This window comes from Sceloporus occidentalis, unplaced genomic scaffold (genome assembly GCF_023333645.1).
Source record: "Sceloporus occidentalis isolate IW3139 unplaced genomic scaffold, rSceOcc1.0.p SCAF_1, whole genome shotgun sequence".
Classification (NCBI taxonomy): domain Eukaryota; kingdom Metazoa; phylum Chordata; class Lepidosauria; order Squamata; family Phrynosomatidae; genus Sceloporus; species Sceloporus occidentalis.
The window spans coordinates 74,814,234-74,834,451 of NW_028316981.1; the positions used below are offsets into that span (position 1 = coordinate 74,814,234).

The 20,218-nt window shown below is 40.5% G+C and overlaps 1 protein-coding gene across 2 annotated transcripts in view; it reads left to right on the plus strand.

Moving 5' to 3' along the window:
• Positions 1-20,218, plus strand: part of CACNA2D2 (calcium voltage-gated channel auxiliary subunit alpha2delta 2) — an 823,310-nt gene that overhangs the window by 696,191 nt on the left and 106,901 nt on the right. For both annotated transcript variants that reach the window (XM_089525311.1, XM_089525321.1), the window contains exon 14: positions 3,492-3,541. In XM_089525311.1, the coding sequence (XP_089381437.1) occupies positions 3,492-3,541 (50 nt within the window). The remainder of the gene's footprint in view (positions 1-3,491; positions 3,542-20,218) is intronic.

Consider the following 20,218-nt stretch of genomic DNA (forward strand, 5'->3'; position numbering starts at 1 on the left):
TCCTGACAGTAAGGGCTGTTCGACAGTGGAATGCACTCCCTCGGAGGGTGATAGAGTCTCCTTCCTTGGAGGTCTTTAAACAGAGTCTGGATGGCCATCTGTCGGGGATGCTTTGATTGTGATTTCCTGCATGGCAGGGGGTTAGACTGGATGGCCCTAGTGGTCTCTTCCAACTCTACAATTCTATGATTCTATGATCTCTAGAATGTTCAAAATGGTTTTGTTTATTAATGCAGGCTTATCTGATCTGGCGGTTTAATGTCAATTGTATATTTGTTAGGTTTGGTTAAAAGATTTGCATGCAGTTTAGTGATATAGGAACCTATCCCGCTTCTTTTCATGTTATTGTTGCCTGTGGTACCAAATGATTTGTTAAAGAACTAATGCCCAGGAACACATCTGCTTTGTTAACTGATGAATTTATTGTTATCATGTGAAGCTAATAATATCATAGTTCATAATATATCACAGTTCCCACTTTTCTGAGCATTAAGAATTCCTGGAGTAGCTGTTTATATAAGGAAAAAAACACATGAGACCTATGGACCATTTGTACATTTTTCTATTTGCATATGTACCTTAAGCAAGGACACATATGGGAGTTTATCAGACAAGGGGAATTGGAAGTATAATCCGATGGCAATCTGAACGCAATGATGGGGTTTAATGTTATTGCATGATAGACTGCCACATGAAAATTCGGGCAATGGCATGCTATTTTCGGGCAATGGGGAGCCAGTTCAAATGCAATGCATATTCACGTAATTGCACAAAACTAGCGACTTTAAGTGAATGTGTTTAGGCCCCACTTTCTTTTCATTCAAATTTAAGAGAAATTCCTCCCGTTTGATAAACCCCATAGACTGTGATAGTTAGTAAGGTAGCAATTGTACCCCAGTAGTCATAACAGCATACCAGCAGTACCACTAAGATTCCTCCTTACCATCCAGATACACAGCCTCAGATTTCCATCTCCTTCATTGTTTATAAAATGTGAAACTATTCATTACCTTCAGCCACTTTACAAAAGATGGGATGCCAAGTTGGCTATTGCCACCTGCTGTCAAACCACCATTAAGCAACCAATCAAGCCTATACAAATAGTAGCAGAGTTGGAAAGTTATTTTTAAGGGAAAAAATGAATGCAGTGGCATGCTGAAATCCTCTATAACAGGACCCACACAAACGGGACAATGAAGTTTATCAGACAAGGGAAATTGGAAGTATAATCCAATGACAATCCAAACGCAATCATGGGGTTTAACGTTATTGCGTGATAAACTACCACAAGCAATTTTGGACAATGGGAAGTCAGTCCAAACGCAATCATGGGGTTTCACGTTATTGCATGATAGACTACCACAAGCAATTCCAGGCAATGGCAAGCTATTTTTGGACAATGGGAAGTCAGTTCGAACGCATTTCAAATTTATGTAAATTCACTGAACTTTCTTTTCATTCAAAATTAAGAGAAATTCCTCACGTGTGATAAACTTCATAGTCAGGTTATTGTTTGAGGATCTAGATTATCATCCTATTGATGCTCAATTAAAGATGGCTTCAATGCATCACTATATTCATTCTGCTTAAACATATTTTTTCCAAGTTAGTAATTCCTTAACGGAATATAACACAGTAGCATTCCCTAATATATGGTCCCACTAAATCACTGAATACAGTGAAGGCTGGGTTCACAGAAAGCTTGACATGTCCATCTCAAGAATGTAGCAATCTAAGTTCACTTGATCTGCTGAGTAGTCCAGCTTTTCCGAGATCACTGTTTAGATCTGCTGGCTGAGCAGGAACTAAGGATGAAAAATTGCCACAGCTTAACTAGATGAGTCATTTAAAATGCAGTGCTGAAGAAGAGTTCTACAGCTATTGTGGACTGCCAAAAAGAGGAATAAATGGATCCCGGAGCAAATCAAGCCTGAACCCCACCTTGAAGCCAAAATGATGAAACTGAGGCTATTGTACTATCATGAGATGACATGATTCCTTAGAAACAATGATAATGGAAGGCAGTAGGAAAAAAGGAAGCAAAGTGGAAGGCAGTAGGAAAAAAGGAAGACTGCATTGCAGGTGGATAGACTCTGTCAAGGAAGCCAAAGCCCTGAGCTTGCAGGACCTGAGCAGCACTGTTGGTGACACAGTGTTTTAGAGGTCTCATTCATCAGGTCACCAGAACTGAAAGCTAACGTGATGACAAACAACAACAATTAGATTGTTTGGCAAGTGATGGATATCTAGTTACTTTATTTACAAAACATAATGAACATAACATCACACTATCATTTACTGCTGTTCAATTTGCTGTAAATGAAAAGAGCTGGAGAGAAATTGAGGGGGAAAAGTTATCTAGAACTAGAGAGGTCGTAAGGGGAATTCTAACAGCTATGGTAACTAAACAGGCAGATGCTGCAGAGAAATGAATAGCATGGCAAACAGGTTCACAGATGATATAGGTCACCAATAGTTGCACTGGGAGGAGTAGTCAGCCAATGTGCTTGATGGATGGATGGATGCCATAGATTCATGGACAGAGCAACAGACGTTTTGCAAGCCTCGGGTGCTAAATGGACTGTAGTTATTATTGCTGCTCTCTAGCCTGCTTCATGCCCTTTCCACCTTCCAGAGCTCCCTTTGGAAAGCAGTGAAAGGTTGTAGTTGCCATCCTAGGCTGTAGCTGCTGAGCAGCCTCCACAGTTTCAACACCTGCTATCTAGTGTGCATTCTGCTGTGCCAACTATAGAAACCAGGCCTCTGGCCAAATCCTCAATAGTTCTTACTATTTCCTTCCAGATCCTGCTTCTGATTCCTAGAAATCCTTCCCAGAATTGGCCAAGTGTGGCTGTCTTCAAATTCTCACCTTCAAATGTCAAAGTTGTAACTTTTTGTTCTTATACCCAGCTGAAATTAAACCAAAGGAGATATCTGATATGAATCTCTTTGCTTGTTTCATTTCTACTTTCCCTCTATTGTCTTTTTACCTGAAACATCTTCCCTTTCTCCCTGTTTTCTTCTGATGAAATGTGATTGTGAAGTTCTTTGGGAACAGGAACCTTATTTTTATTTGGGATACTTGTTTGTGCTTGTGGACAGTATTGTGTTAACAACACTTTTGAAAAGGTATTCTGCACTTTTCATTTAAGATGGGAATGCCTCTTTATCACCCTTAGTGTTATAAAGATGTACAAGTCTTAGATATGGTTCTAAAATCATTTATTGTACTTGAGCTGACAGGCTCTACACTTTGAGATGTGATACAGGAGGCTGTTGAATTCACACATCCACTCCACACTGTAGGCTTATTAAAATCAATGAGCTTAAGCACATTAATTCTGTGCTGCATTGTGGCCTGCATCTGGTGTGCCAAATGAGTTTGGGTGAAAAAGAGGGCTGTGCTGAAAGTGACTTAAAATAGTGGCACACTGAAATGTATTGCTAAATTTTACAGTGTCATTTCTTCTTCTTTTTCTTCTTCTTTGAAGGTTATTACTTTGAAATTCCCTCCATTGGAGCGATCCGAATCAACACACAGGTAAGAAAAGAAAGGAAAACACCACAAAAGAAAGAAAAGCACTCTACAAATTCTGCCATGTGTTGGATCTAGACTCTTCCATCTGCTGTCCAAAGTAATTTCTCCCCATCCTTCCACCCTCCAGCACCACTTGCTGCATCCTTCTAGAGTGTCCACGGAAGAGCAAGAAAAGTGGTTCTGGGGTTATAATGACACAAAATGAATCTGAGAAAATTACCACCCTACCTTATTTGTCCCAAGCCCTCAGAATTCTTCTGAGTGCACATCAATAATAATAATAATAATAATAATAATAATAATAGATTTATTTCTAGCCCGCCCAATCACAAAGAATCCGGGCGGGTTACAACAATAAAATACAACAAATTACAATAGAGTTAAAAAATCAAACCCTAGACCTACCACCGCCACCCCATTCCCAGTACTAAAACAGAATTAAACAGTAATAATATTAAAACATTTAAAACATTAAAAACATTGAACAAACAAAAAATAGGCAGAAACATTGGCAGGGGAAAATAGACAGATGAGGGGACAAATATCTCTATATCTGGGGAGGGTAACTAGGTTGGAAAGGCCTGCCGGAAGAGATCCGTCTTGAGTGCTTTCTTAAAAGCTACCAGAGTGGAAATGTGACAGATCTCCTCCGGGAGGTCGTTCCATAGTTTAGGAGCAGTAGTAGAAAAGGCCCTCTGGGAGACAGATGTTAGCCTAGATTTTTTTGGCTGTAGTAGATTTCTTCCAGAGGACCTTAGTGTGCGGGACGGACAATAGGGAAGAAGGCATTCTCTCAAGTACTCTGGGCCCAAGCCATGTAGGGCTTTAAAGGTAATCACCAACACCTTGTACTTTGCCCGGAAACTAATAGGCAGCCAGTGCAGGGACTTCAAGACCGGTGTTATATGGTCATTCCTAGAAGTTCCCGTGATCAATCTGGCTGCCATATTTTGTACCAGCTGAAGTTTCTGAACTTGGCACAAGGGTAGCCCCAAGTAGAGCGCATTACATAAGTCCAATCAAGAGGTTACCAGTACATGTACTACTGTTTCCAGGTCCCTTGGCTCCAGGAAGGGGCGCAGTTGGCGTATCAAACGAAGGTGATAGCAGGCACTCTTGACTGTCGCATCCACCTGAGCTGTCAGTTGGAGCGACGAGTCAAGAAGCACCCCCAAGCTGCGAACAGAACCTTCAGGGGAAGTGTAACCCCATCCAGAACTGGCTGACACAACTCCATTCCTGGATTCAGGGTTCCTATAGCAAGTACCTCCGTCTTACCTGGATTCAGCTTGAGTCGGTTTTCCCTCCTCCAGTCCATTACCGCCCCAAGACAGGCATTCAGAGGAGAGATGCCATCCTTAGTCACTGCTTCAGTCCGAGACATCTGGATCCAACCCAGTGTTCAACCTCCATGCATACTTTTCTAGCTTAAAGGACCTGCCTCCTCATATATCATTTTGCGTAATACAGAGCAAAGAATATAATCAATTGCCTACATATAAGTTTGTTACTTCAGAATGTGGTTGCATGTATTTTAATGCAGTTTTAGTTTAAAGACTGTATTTAGTGGAAGGGCCAGGGACATAGCTAGGATTTTAGGAAGGGGGGGTCCAGACTAAGTGCCACCATTAAAATGGGGCTTGGGTGCAGCGGCGCAGCAGCACACACCATTCATTTTTCTAACGGAAGGGGGGGTCCGGACCCCAAGAACCCCCCCCCCTTGGCTACGTCTCTGGATGGGCTCCCATAATACATGGTAATCCACTTGAGTTGGCTCCCCCACATCTTGCTGGAAACCCACAAAGTTACTAACCGGGGGGGGGGGGTGTCCAGTTCTTAAGCAAAACTCTGTTACAGAATGAAAGGAGTGAATTCAAGTAGAACCAATTCAAGCATCTTTTTAAAACTTTACTCTTGCCTTTTTAAAATTTTCTCTTTGGGAATGTTTTCACATGCCTCTTGAGAGTGATCAGTTTTTTTTCTGGATCTGGCAGCAACTGGAATTGCAGTATTGCAGTCCCATAGATGATTCAGCTGACCATGGGGCAAAGAAAGGTGCCTGCCTCAAACAGAAAAAAAATTTTTTTTGCATTTTTTTTATTTTAAATCACTCAAATACAACAATATATGTTTATATGTACATAAACCATTTATATAAGTACAGTCCTCCAAGCTTTACCTTAGATTACTTGTTTTTGTTATACAGATAAAATTTCATACAGGTCCATGACTGGCAAGACGTCAAACAGACAGGCAGACCAGGCACTACTAAACGAAAAAGAAAGGTTTCCAAAGTTATCCTCCCAATATTGTAATACTGGCAGCCATTCCTCTGCCAGTTTGTCTTTGGATTTATTTCTAATCATAAACGTTAATCTGTCCATTTCTTTTACTTCTTGAAGTTTCAAAATCCACTCTTCCCAGTTGGGAGGCTCTTTATTTTTCAATTTCTCACTATCACTAGCCTCGCTGCCGTCGCAAGATAGAGCAGTACCCTCCAGTACTTCCTTTCTATTTCACTTTGAAAAACAGATGTCATATTTAGCAAATAGAATTCTGATGACACAGTAATCTAAACCTTGAATATCTTTTGAACAGTTGTGTGTATTTTTCCCCAAAATTTTTGAATCTTTTTGCAAGACCACCACATATGGTACAATGATCCGGGTTCTTTGTTACAGCGCCAACATTTCATATCAGGAAGTTTTTATATATATATATATATATATATATATATATATATATATAGTTGGGGTTAGGTACCATCTATTTGATATCTTCATAAAGTTTTCTTTTAGATCATGTGATGCTGTGAAGCTATTTGTTTTCCTCCAGGCCTTGTGCCAATCATCATATGCTATCGGGTGCCCTATATATATATTCAATACAGAAAATTGTTTTCATTACTAACCTTTGTCATTCTAACTTTGAATCCTGTTGGCTCAGAAACGTGTAACATACAGGCCTGTCTTCTTTCTGTCTTGGAAAGCAGGAAGTTAATGCAAAGCTCTGCTAATATCTTAGTGTGTAAGATCTCCTTCTGTTCCAGCCCAGGGTCATTCATAGAGAAAACTCTTATGTGTTTGTTATATGAACTTATATTTATGTGGCTAATTATTAAAACTTTGTGCTTGAATCAGCACACAGAAAAGCAAGCCAAATGGACCAATCTATCAAGCTATTAGAGCCGACAAGTGGTATGTGAGAAAGGGTTCATGGGATGAGTTATTAGTGCCCTGGAAATGGGGTGACAAGGCAGAGCTAATAGCTTTCCATTCAAATGATGCCTAAATCTTCAGACCAAAAGCCAAGGGGAAAATGGGGAGAGAAGAGGGAGGGAGAGGGGCAAAGAGACGAAGGGGAGAAAAAATAAAGAAATAACTCTCTGTGTGTGTGTGTGTGTGTTTGTTTGTTTGCTTGTTTGTTTCGGTTATTATGTCTGTCTATCTGGAAATAGTTTAAGGACATTTTCAGTCTGTTTGTCCAGTAGGAAAACAATCCATAGTTTGTCCTAATCTCTTCTAGGTGCCTCTTTACAATACTGTTGTTTTTCTTACTCTTGTCTTCTGTTTCTTAAAATATGGGAAGAAAATATATATATTCAATATTATTTGTCTGTAGATAATCTTGTGGTTGGGTTGTAGGAGCAGCTCTAGATGCTTTTTGCATTTACTGCTAATTCCCCTCCTTCCTGCATATCAGCCCCCATGACAGCCACTGTATGCTTCTTTTTCCAGATTCTTGACATCTGGTGCATACAGCATTCTAATAAAAATCAGCAAAAGTGAGCCAAGTGGGAGAATTAATATAAATTGAGGTAATCTCCTGCCCTGGGAAGAGGGAAAGCAGAACATGTCCTTCCTACCCCTTCATATTATAAGTCAGCAGTGTGATGATAGGGTGAAGCATGTCAGTGCCACTCAAGGCAGGATTGCTACCTGCAAGCCCCAAGCTAAGATAGAATCAAGATGCTGCCTCTTCTTTTTCTCAAATCAACCCCAAGCTATTTAATCGTTCTGCCTTTTTCTCATTGACAATGGGGTACAATTATCCTGTATGCTACTAGCAATCTCATTCTTCGAGCATGAATCCCTATGTAGCCAAAATGGCATCATCCATGCACAAGTATTGGCAGTCTTGGGGGAAATGCAATATAGAAAATATAGAAAAGAGTAGAGGAGGAAAAGGCTACCAGGAATAATCCTCCCACCCCCAGTCCTACTGAGGATTAAAATGGAATGCTGGCTGGCTATTGGGGAAAGAAAATGGAAAACCAGAAAGGAAGGCTGGAATGGAATGTCCTGAAGGAGGCCATGGTTTGCTGGAATCCTGAACAGAAGCAGTCTACACTGCAACATTTTGTTGGAGACTTCACTTATCTTTTTTTTAAAAACCATACACAATACAATCTTTGAATACCTAGTGTGGTACAGAGTGTTAGGTGTGGGTGGCACATCAACTCCCTCCTTAGATCAGAAGCTCACTGTGTGGCTCTGTTTAAATCTCAGTCTAGCCTACCTGCCATGCTTCCTTCTGTGGATTAAAAGCCTGAAGTCCTTGGAGGAATGGTTAGATACAAACAGGAGAAATAAATCAATGCTGTAAAGCACTTAAGGCTACAAACCTGTGGATTGTTTGGATCTTACTTCCAGTATGTTGAGAAGAGAAGATCTGACTTCAGATATCCCCTCTGCAATTTTTGCCTCTCTTGTGATGACAGAAGCAAAAAGGAGGTGAATTGTTAGCGGGAGGGTGTTGTGGTGTTGTGGATAGATCAATGGAAGGGGAAATGTCCACAGACATCAACCCTCAACATGGGAAAGCAAGAAAAGGTATGCTACCCCCAGATGTATAGTACATAATTTCCAAATCATTGGTTCCAATGGGAGGGAAATTGTAAATACTCAAGGGCCCTTTCATACTACAGTGGACCCTTGTTATACGCTGGGGTTTACTTCCAAAATCCTCTGTGTATAAGAAATCCGTGTATGCTCAAGTCCCATTAAATATAATGACATAGCAAAATGGTGTCCCTTATAAAAAATGGAAAATCAAGGTTTGATATTTGAAATTTATACCTTTTTGTAACATTTTCAAACCGTGTATGCTTGAATCCGGGTATAAAAAAATCTGTGTATAAGAAGGGCCAACTGTACACAATTATAGGACTGTGATTCCACTTTAACTGCCATGGTTCCACCCTATAGTATCCTGTGATTTTGTTGCTGTTGTTTGCTGTCAAATCAGCTTTGACTTACAGCAGCCCTTCCAAGGTCATCAACAGCCCTGCTCAGGTCTTACAGACTTAGGGCTGTGGCTTCCTCAGTTGAATCAATCCATTGTAATGTGAAGTTCCTCTTTTCCTACTGTCTTCCACTTTTACCAGCATCATCATTTTTTCCATTGATTTGTGTCATCTCATGAGGTGTTCTAAGTATCATTGTGATTTTGTGATAGTAATAATACGATTTAGTAATTCTGGCTTCACAGTACAGGCTTCATTTAGTCTCAGATGCATTTATTTTTCTTTCTGGGAGTCCATGATATCTGTACTCTCCTCCAGCCCTGTTTTAAATGAGTTGATCATTTTCCTATCAGCCTTCTTCACAGTGCAGATTTCACAACCATATGTAGAAACTGGGAATATTGTGGCATGGATTATTCTAACTTGGATATTTAATGTTATGTCTTTACACTTGAGTATCTCATCTAGTTTCTTCATAGCTGCTTTTCCAAGTGTTAGTCTTCTTCTGATTACATTGAATCAAAGAATCATAGAGTTGGAAGGGAGCACACTCTGAATAGGATGTCAAGAAAACCCTACTCTTTCCTTCCTGCCCAACCAGGGCAAGGCCTAGAATGAGGCAGTTGATTTGCTTGCTAACCTCTTCTGACCAGGTGTCTTGTGGTGCTGGTGGTGAGGAAACCTCTGGCAGGGACTGGTTGTGCTGCTGTCAAGTCACAGAGAATTCTGGTGGGGAAAAAGAAGTGCCTTAGGAAGGAGAGGTAGAAGGTACAAGAGCCTGCAAAGGAAAGGAAACCTGGGCCTGAGGAGGTTTCTGAACAGAGGCAAGGAAGAAATAGTTCCTGGAAAGAATGATGGGAAGCATAAAGGGCATCTGAGAGGGGAAAGAAATCTGGGAGGGATTAAAACAGCAATAGCAATAGCACTTACATTTCTATACTGCTTTAATAGTACTAAGCACTCTAAGTGATTTACATTGTGTTAGCCAATTTCCCCAACAAGCTGGGTACTCATTTTACTGACCTACAAATGAATGGAGAAAATGGCCAGAGAGAAGAGTTGCACACATGGTGAGGAGCTGCAAAGGCTAGAAAGCCTGAAGTTCACTCACAGTGGTTTGAAAAATTTGGCTTCAGGTGTCTCTATGGCAAACCCAAAGTTTAAACAAATAGGCACCTTGAAGGAATACAGAAGAGAATGGCAGAATAAGCAGACTTTGTAACCTCCTCTCTTGGTTAGAGCAGAGTAAAAGGAGGCTCAGGAGGTGAGCCAGGGCTGGTAGGTGAGAGGCCACAAAGCAGATGGTGTTGCAGTGAACATAACAGTCTCTTGGTGCTTTTGAATTCTGTATTCCCTCAAAACAACCAAAACATAAATTAGATGAGAAAAACTCAGGGCTTTCACGTTGCCACAGAAAAACAGTACAAAAAATGGACTCTGGGATAAATACTACTGGGAGTTTATCACACGAAGGAGATCAGGAGTTTATCCCATGAATATCCCAGGAAAATTACATAATTGTGCGAAACAATTTCACACAATGTTGCACCAAACCTGACATTAAAGTGGTCACAAAGAAGCATTATCACACATCTTTTTACTTTCGGGATTTCAGTGACAATGCATTTCCAATATCACTTTATTTGCACAATTGCGTATGATAACCATTCACACCATTACTCGCCATTTTCGCTTTATTTGCAGGATGCTTTAAATGTGCTTTAATCTCTCTTTAATGCTGTAATTAGCCCATGTGATAAAGTCCCTAATGCAATTTCTTCCCCTGTTTGCAGAATGATCCCTGAAATTCAGGTCTCCTTTTACTTCCTACAATGTTCAGCAGTGCCTTGAACATCCCTTGTGCAATATCCACATACTGCCTGCAAAAAAGAGAAGACTTTGTCCAGCTGTAGCTTCTTACCCAGCACTAGCACAAGGCCATGCTGGAATTCCTTGCTGGAGCTACTAACCACTTGGAAGCATCTTGGCAAGGTGCATTTCCATGTAGCTCAGCAGGATCCTGCACAGTTTTATAGCAGAGTATTTAGCATGTCCACTCCCCCTGAGGGAATCGTAAAAGGTTAATAGCTCATTACTGAATATTTATTTCTGGTGACGGGGGTACAGATTTTGACAGAAGCTTCCCCTCTGGGTTGCTGATTCATTTTTCTTTGCATGCAAGGGAAGAAACAATGCAAGACCGCCATCTGGTGACATTTTCCCAAACTGTAATTTGTCCTCCCTCAAAAGTCCCTGATGTCACCTTGAGAATTTCACCAGATTTCTTTTTCTTTGCATGTGTCACAGTTGGATCTCTCTTTCCTGACTGCTGTATGTGCGTGTGTGTGTGTGCGTGTGTGTGTGTGTGTGTGTGTTTGAGAGGGAGGACATATTGCCAGCTAGCAGTCTTTCCTTCCTGTCAGGATTTCATCATTCTGACTTTCTGCCTATTCACAGTGCATAAAAAGGCTGTAGCATTCCTCTGCCTCCCTTTAAAACACATGAGGTCAGCAGAAGAGATAGTGTGAGTGGGTCAAGGCTCAATGGGAGGAAAGGAGAGGCCCCAGGTTTTTTTTTTTTAATTAAATTTTAAAATTAAAATAAAAAAAAATATTTTAAAATGTTTTTAAAACATCAGATCTTACCAAATTTTCACTTTAACCACATGAAACTATGTATTTCTAAATAAATTTAAGCTGTGTTTGTGATATTTTAATTTAAAGATATAATTTTGCTAGTTGTTCTTGTCACAACTATTGCCGTTACATCCAGTGATATACAGAAATTACAATTTATGAGTCCTATTAGTACAAAAAACATTACTAAGGATTCTGTGCAATGTGGTAGGGGAGGAAGAAATGTATGAGAAAGAAAAGGGAGCAAAGGATTTCTCCCCCCCCCCCCCCTTTGAAGCCACCCTCCACACACTTTGGAGACCAAGGCTCAAGCTCCACTTTCAGCCCCGAAGTGACTGCTTGAAGACGGGAACTAAAGTAAACTAATCCAAAAGTAGAACACAATTGTGAAATCGAATCCTGGCCTCCTCCACCATCAGAAGGTAAAGGAAGGGCTGGTCATTTCTGAAACATCTTCAGAGGTAGAAAGGAAGAGCTTATCCCCCAACGATGCTTGCCTTACCCATGCATGTCATCATGTAATGTTCTAATTGTTACATGCTGAGCATGAACGTGTGGACTTACATAACTTGGCTCCTCATAGATTGGATTTGGGTTTCTTTGTTTGTTTTTGTTCCCCTTGGGTGCTACCTAATGTTCCTAACTGCCTGCAATTAAAGCAATAAATGGTTTTATTTTATCATGACAGGTAGTCTTGCAATAATCAATACATTTAGATACCAGTTAGTGTTGATAGGGATCCTAGTGGGAGTGGATACAGCATGTCAGCTTTAACTCCTACATGGGTGTTTATGATCACTTTAAATGCCTGAGTACATTAGTACAAATATGGGTTTTAGCATATTATTTATATGAGTGCTCACTTGTATCATAGCAATATATCTGTCTTCTGTACTGAAATATCTTAATGTACATGAATGCATTTGTTTTTCTATGAATACCAATTCATATGCTGACATAGCCATGTCTCTATCTATTCCTATTTCTATGGACATATATGTGTCTCATGCAAATTGAATGGGATGGATATGTACATGTGCATATGTATAGGCATATGAGGGCACACAGAGTCATAGGAGTTTGCAGCCCTGTTTGACTTCAGTCACTTGCCTGTGTGGAGACCTTGCTGCTCCTTAATCAGTGAATAAATTTGCTTGTCTCTTGGCTAAGATGGAAATTGCTGAAACCATCACACAAGCTTTGAACCACCTCCATCACCCCTCACTTCTTTTATAGGCTGCCCACTGCTGGTGTTTAAAGATTAAAGCATTTTAGGAAGAAGAAAAAGAAAAGTGTGGGAAGCCACAGGGCGTCGTAGATCATTATGTATACAGTCAGAGCCTGTTCAATTGAAACCTTCATCCTGCGTAGAACATCTGCTACCCCTCACTGGGAGCATCACCCAGAAACCTTTTGATGGACAGCACATGGGGCCAGCATGCATACTCCCTAGCCTCCCCCACCCAGCTTACTTCTAAGGCTCTGATGGGAATGGCCAGCCTGCAAATTGACCGGTTGATTTCTCACTATGCTTTGTAGCATGCTGCCTTCTTTCATTCAGCTGCTGCTTTCAGCGATTCATCTCTCCATAGGGCCAAGCAGACAATAAGAAGCGTTCCCTGACAAAAATGTGGAGGAGAAGAACCTGTGATGAATCAAAACTGACCTGAGGTCTGGTTTTTCTTGCTCTCCAGGTTGTTCCCCCATTCTGCCACTTTAAAGTAAGCATATATGGAGAATTGCAACAGGAATTCTTTTAAAGGTAATCCAGAAAAATTTACAAATTAGATAGCTGAAGTGCTGATTCTTCCCTGCTACTACCAGCACCATTAAGAAAAACGTGAACTGTTTGACCAGAGAGGGTGCCACACCTTGCCATTTCAACGTGAGATACATTCTATGGCCAGACTGTGTGCTGGCCCTGAATTTCAATTGGTAAAGAAAACTTCACAGCTTGTGCCATATTCCTAACCTTCATTCTTCATAGAATGTGAAAACAGTTGATGCATAAGTAACTCCATGTGGTGTTATTGAGCAGTTTGGGAAGTTTTTTCCCCATCAGTCAGAGCCCACATGCCAACAGTTGGTGCAACAGAAGCCAGCAGTAGGCAGGACTACAGTCAAACTGCAAACATCACCCTAATCCCCCCCTCTTCCTCCATCTCCTCCTTTTCTTACCTTCCATTCATTCTTTCTCTGGTAGCACTTTCTCTTCCTCCTCCCTCCTTACTTCCTTCCCTCCCAACTGGGCTGCCAGGAAAGAATCAGATCAGTGTTGGCAAAGGTTTCATCACTTACAGAAAGCTGAATAAAAATTTTGGGACCAGGACTGTTTTAGATTTTGCGGTATTACATATTTATATTAATAATTGTGTGTCATGCAAAGTTTGTATACATTGAACCATCAGAAAGCAAAGGTGTCACTATCTCAGCCACCCATGAAAAATTTTTTGAATTTTGGAGTATTTTGGGGTTAAGTAGACATAATCTGTATTCTTACAAATTTAAAAATTTCTTGTCGACTAGAACATACTTCTTGGTAAATTTACACAAACCTAAGTTAGGATTCCTGGGAGCTGCAGACTTTTAGAAGAGCTTATTGTTGTGTGTTTTCAAATGGTTCCATTCATAAGGGTCCAAAACACACTGCAGAAATAATCCAGTTTAAGACTACCCTGGCTGAATGCTAGGGAATCCTGGGAACTGTTGTTTTGTGAGACATTTAGCGTCCTCTGTCAGAGAGCTCTGGTGTCAAAATAAAATACAATTTCCAAGACTCCCTAGCACTGAGCCAGAGCAATTAAAATGGTCTCAAAGTGGATTATATCTGCAGTATGTTTTGGACCAAGGTGACCCTAAAGTGAACCTATGATGGAATTTTCTTGACAAAATTAGTTTGGGGGGGGGCATATCTGAGGCTGAGAGAATGTGATTTTCCCAAAGTCACCCAGTGCATTTCCATGACCCAGTAGGGATTTGAATCCTGGTCTGTCAGAGTCCTAAACCAATGCTCAGACCACTACACCACACTGGCTTTCTTTAAAAGAGCTAAAAATCTCTCATAAGAAATTCTCAGCATTCTTTTTTTTTTAATCGACATATTTAGATAAAGAATATCTGTTTAAATTTGTAAGGTACCTTTATTCATAGCTGACTAAGTAAATAATTTAGTAGTAGTAGTAGTAATAGTAGTGGTGGTGGTGGTATCCCGCTCTTTTCCCTGAACTGTAATTTAGAGCAGCTCAACAATATTAAAAGAACAAAGCAATTAAAAACATAGAAAAGAGGTGCATTATATTAGGCCAGGTCTAGATTCATCACTGATAAACACACACACACACAAAGTCTCAATGTTAACTCACATCAGCATAAGGCCTGGAAAAAATGGCAAGTAGTTTTACATGAACTTGAAAATATCTTGGCTAATGTCACCCAGTTGTGAAAATTTCACTGCATAATATTAGTTGCTTAATTCCAGCCACCTTGAATACTCATTAGAGGGGATTTGCTGGAAGACATAACCATGGCAGAAATAAAGACTGATGGCATTCAATCAGGCTGTCTCTCAGTGGATCTTTGCATCAGCAAGCAGCATTGTGTTTCTTTCATTGATGCACAAATGAGACAACAAGTATGCCCATCAAATAATCACACTTAACTGGACTCTCAGCTGCCTTAAGTCTCCAGTCCAATTATGGGAACCTATGATTAAACTGCCTGTCATCAAAAATGTCAGATTTCATCTGCCTGTGGTCTCGGAGAGAAGCCGATCAGGCAGGGTAATGGAGCCATTTATATCCCAGATCTGAAGCATTTGCTACAACATAGAAATTAGTGTAGTAAAGCCAGGCTGCCATGCAGCAATGCCAGATGTTAAGTTATAGGCCTCATTTGTGCCTGCTATTAAGTATGTTTTAGAGGCTGTATGTTTATACTTCTCTTTCTGGAATCACCAAGACCACAAAATGTTCCTGACAAAAACACTGTCTTGGACTCACTGCATGCTCAGGCACTTTTAATAATATCACATCAGGCATCTATTTTGGTAGCAACCAGGCACGGGATTATTCAAGAGTCCATAGAGGAGTTATTCGTGATGAAACAGAATTATTAATCTGTCCACAAGGCAAGCATTCTGTTGAGCTCTTCTGAATGAGTAAGCTAGTTCTATGCATCCAATAGAGATCCATATTCAATAATGCACACTTAAAGTGGTATCAAACAGCATTATTTCTACAGTGTAGATGTACCTGGGAGATGTCGCTTAGGTCTAATCAGTACTGCATAAATAATGCAGTTTGATCCTGCTTTAAATCCCATTGCTCAGTGCTATGGAATTCTAGGATCTGTCGTTTTTTCAGATATTTAGCCTTCCCTGTCAGAGAGCTCTGGTGCCACAACAAAGTACAGATCCCAGGATTTCATAGCACAGAGCCATGACAGTCAAAGCAATGTTAAATCCCATTATTTCTGTAGTACATATTAGACCTTAGTTATGTAACTATGGAGATTATCACACCACCCTTTCTTCCCCCACTAGGTGCAGGATGTAAACTTTAATAGGCAGATTTTATCACACATCACTGTGCCCAGGAAGTAGGCATCCTATACCCAATCTGGGCATCTCCTTCACCTTGCAAACAACAAGATTTTCCTGTTCATTTCAAGGTGCAGGAGATGCCATGATTGGTTATGGGATGCCTCCTGCCTAGGCACAGAGGTGTGTGATAAAATTGGCCTATAAAAGTTTACATCTTGCATCTAGTGCGGGAGGTAAGTGAGATAATCTCCTAAATAGTAGAATTGTAAATGGCAGAATTCCAGGTTTTTTATTTTTTCGTGAACAGGTAATAGCAATGACACCCGCAGAAGAGGGTTCAGCTGGGTTTGTCTGCCTGATAAATCTAAACCATGTCAAAAGAGCTGCTCTTAAGGATAGGAACAGCATTGCTATGGACAGAACATCTGAGATGTACACATAGAAAATAAGCAATATCCCCCAATCCTGTGTTTTGCCAGTTGTATTTCTGCTTGGAATTTACAGTGGAAATGTCATGTTTTCGTTTATTTAATTTTATTCTATTTTATGTATTTGTTAATATTTATTTATTTACACATCCATCCCAAGTGGAGATGTAATGATTTATTAGTACTAAGAGCTGTCTGCCTGGAAGGTTTAAATTGGGCTCACAAGTGGTGCTCAAATTAATGATAGCAAGACTGCCACAGATTGTCTTGGAAATATAATTCAGTTTTTCCAGGCTTTCTCATAGAATCCCATGATATGGGGAGGTGGGAGCAGAATCTCTGTAGAGAAAATTCCGGGAAACCAAATGCTGGTTGCCACCAGTGCCCACCATCAATCCAGTCATAACCCTCCAATGTTTCTCCCTTCTGTCCATCCAATGCAAGCCTTTAATCCCTTCCACACTACTCTTACCACTAACCTCTGGCTGCTGCAACTGTTCTTTGAGAAAACTGCATTTCCCAGGTTTCTGTGCGGCTGTACCAGGGGAGAGGGGACTAACATCCGCCATCTCTTTCCTCATATTAATTTATGGTGATCCTGTGAATGAGAGACCTCCAAGTGAAGCTATTATCACAGCCCTGCTCGGTTCTTGCAGACTCAGGGCTGTGGCTTCCTTGGTTGAGGAATGTAGTAATACGCTCTTCCTCTTCTCCTACTGCCTTTTACTTTACCAAGCATCATTGTCTTTTCTAGGGAGTCATGACTTATGATATGGCCAGTGTATGACATTCTCAGTTTAGGCTGCATACACACTGCAGAAATACTCCAATCTGGCATGTCTTTAACAGCCTTGGCTCAATGCTGTGGAATTCTGGGAACTGTAGTTTGTTGTGGCACCAGAGGTTTCTGGCAGGGAAGGCTAAATATCTCAAAAAACTACAATTCCCAACTTTCCATAGCATAGTGCCATGGCAGTTAGCGTGATGTCAGACTTGCTTATTTCTGCAGTATGGATGAAACCTTAGTAATCTCGGCTTCTAGGGAGATTTCAGGCCTTACTTTGCTCTAGGACCCATTTATTGGTCTCTTTAGTGCTCCACAGTATTTGTACAACTCTTGCCTAGCATTCCAAATGAGTTGATTTTCTTCAGTATAGCTTCCCCTATACATAGCTGGCCTTACAGACAATTGTTTTAAAATATTAGAAGAATCATGTGAACTGTTTGAATGAAGACTGAGATAGAAATGTAATAAGCACTGTAAACTTGAGGCTTAGGACCTCCTATTGTCTTAGGCCCACTATAGACCACCGGTTTGCGGCAGCCTGGGGCCAATTCTAGGGTTCCAGAGTGTGCAGCAACCGCATGCTCCGGGACCCTAGGATATGCGGACATCAAAATAATGGCAGCGTCCCATCCTCACAGGAGGCCGCCATCTTGACGTAAGCGACGCGCAGCATATAGATGTCACTGTGTGTTGCTTACATCACGAGTGCGCCAATGGTGCATTCGTGATGTGCACGCAGCATCCAAAAAGAAGAACCCGTTTTTTCCGGGTTCTTTTTGGGGCAGAGGGACACCACGCAGTTTGGCTGTGGTGGTGTCCCTCCGCAGGCAAACCAGACGCCTCCAGCCCGGCCTGAACGGGAAAGTATGTACCGGGCTTTAGTTTCAACAATGAGATTCAGAGCCGAGAGTTGTTGTTAATTGCCATCAAGTCAACTTGGACTTGGGGCAATTCTACAAGTGAGAGACTTCCAAGTCACCTGATTATCAACAGCTCTGCTCAAGTCCTAAACTCGGGACCATGGCTTTCTTGATTGAATCAACCTATAAAGCAGTTTTCCTCTTTTTCCTACTGCTTTCTGCCTTATCAAGGATTATTGTCTTTTCTTGTGAGTTTTGGGTCCAAGACACATTGCAGAAATAATCAAGTTTGAGACCACTCTAACCGCCCTGGCTCATTGCAAGGGAATCCTTTGAACTGTAGTTTATTGTGGCACCAGAGCTCTCTAACAGAGAAGGCTAAATGGCTCATGAAACTACAGTTCCCAGAATTCCCTATCATTGTGTCAGGGCAGTTAAAGGGCTGTCAAATCAGATTATTTCTGCAGTGTGGATGCAACTTCATATTCCCATATGTCCAAAGTACAACAGCCTTAGTTTAATCATCTTGGCTTGTAGGGACAGTTCAAGCTGTCAAATTGAGATCCATCAAATTGCCAACCTTGAGAGCTTCAAGAAAGCTATCAAGACGGCTCTCTTCCGGCAGGCCTTCCTGGAATAGATCCCAGCCATGTAACGCTCACCCCACAGACATATACAAATTAAGACTCTGCCCACCGTTATTTTATTATTGTAGTATTGTTTTTAGATTTTTATCTGTAATTTTAATGGATGGAATTGTTTAATCCTTTTTTAAGGGAGGGGAATTGTATATTTTGTATTTTTTAAAGGTTGTACACCGCTTTGATTGTGGAAGCAAAAAGCGGGATATAAATTAAAGTTTTATTATTTTTATTATTTAAGCTTGATACACTGTAAGACCCATTGATTTTTTTCTTTTAGCAGTCCGTGGAATCATCAGAACTCTTGTCTAGAACCACATTTCAAATGAGTTGATTCTTTTCCTATCAGCTTTCTTTCCTTTTTAAAAATAAATTTTATTCATTTTCTTAAAAGATTAACATGAAAAAAATAGAACAACAGAACAAAAACACTGACAGTGCTTACATAGGACATCAGTTATGTTTTCATGGTCTTGAAGTGCAAACCAAATCCTTTTGTAAGTGTCTATTCTATTGGATTAATCCCTTCCCGATGGAACCATGGGTCAGTGGAATATGGCTTCTTTCCTCATTAATATGATTTACATAAGAAATGAATGGAAACCATGTTACCTCGAAGATACAGTGCGCCCTTACTTTATGCGGGGAATCCGTTCCGGACTCCCCCGCTTAAAGCAAATACCGCCTATGCTTGAGCCCCATTTAAATGAATAGGGCTTGTGCATGCAGCAGTGCACGCACATCACAGGCCCGTGCCCCATTTATCCCTATGGGATGCATTGCCCCTTCTGTCCGTGCGGCTTTCAGCATATGCTGAAAACCGCGTAAAGTGTGCCCAAGTATGACGCACGCTCACTGTATTATTATCTTTCTGTTCTTTTCCTTGTCTTACTTACCATGTTAATCTTTATGATAGTCCTAAATTCCAAATCTTTTCATACTATATGTCTAAGCTAGGTACTCTAGGATTCTCTAATTGCTGGCAATGGCCTACTTTCCTATCAGTTTGCTTCACTTTCCAGCTTCCTCAAAAATACCCAGAAATCAGAAATACAATGGAAAAAATACCAGTTTTAGAATTCAATGTTATGTCTTTAGACTTGAGGAGTTTGTTTAGTTCTTTCATAGCTGCCTTTTCAGGTTTCAACCTTCTGATTTCATGACTGCAGTCTCGATTCTGATTAATGGTTGAACCAAGTATCTTTAACTATTTCAATGTCTTTATCATCTATTGTAAAGTTATATAAATCATCTGTGATTTTTTTTTTTTGTTTCTTTGCTTAATGTCCATCTGTAAACTGGCCTTTGCACTTTCTTATTTGACTTTCTTCAGTTATCATCCTAAATTTTTGGTAATTTTTGCTAATAGTATAGTATCATCTGCATATCTTAGATTGAGTCTATCCAGCTGAAATGTAGTCTTCCCTTTTCCTACAGCCTCCTACCTTACCAAGCATTATGATATTTTCTAGTGAGTCATGTCTTCTCATGATATATCCAAGGAACAACAGTCTGAGTTTAGTCATTTTGGTTTCTAGGGGGA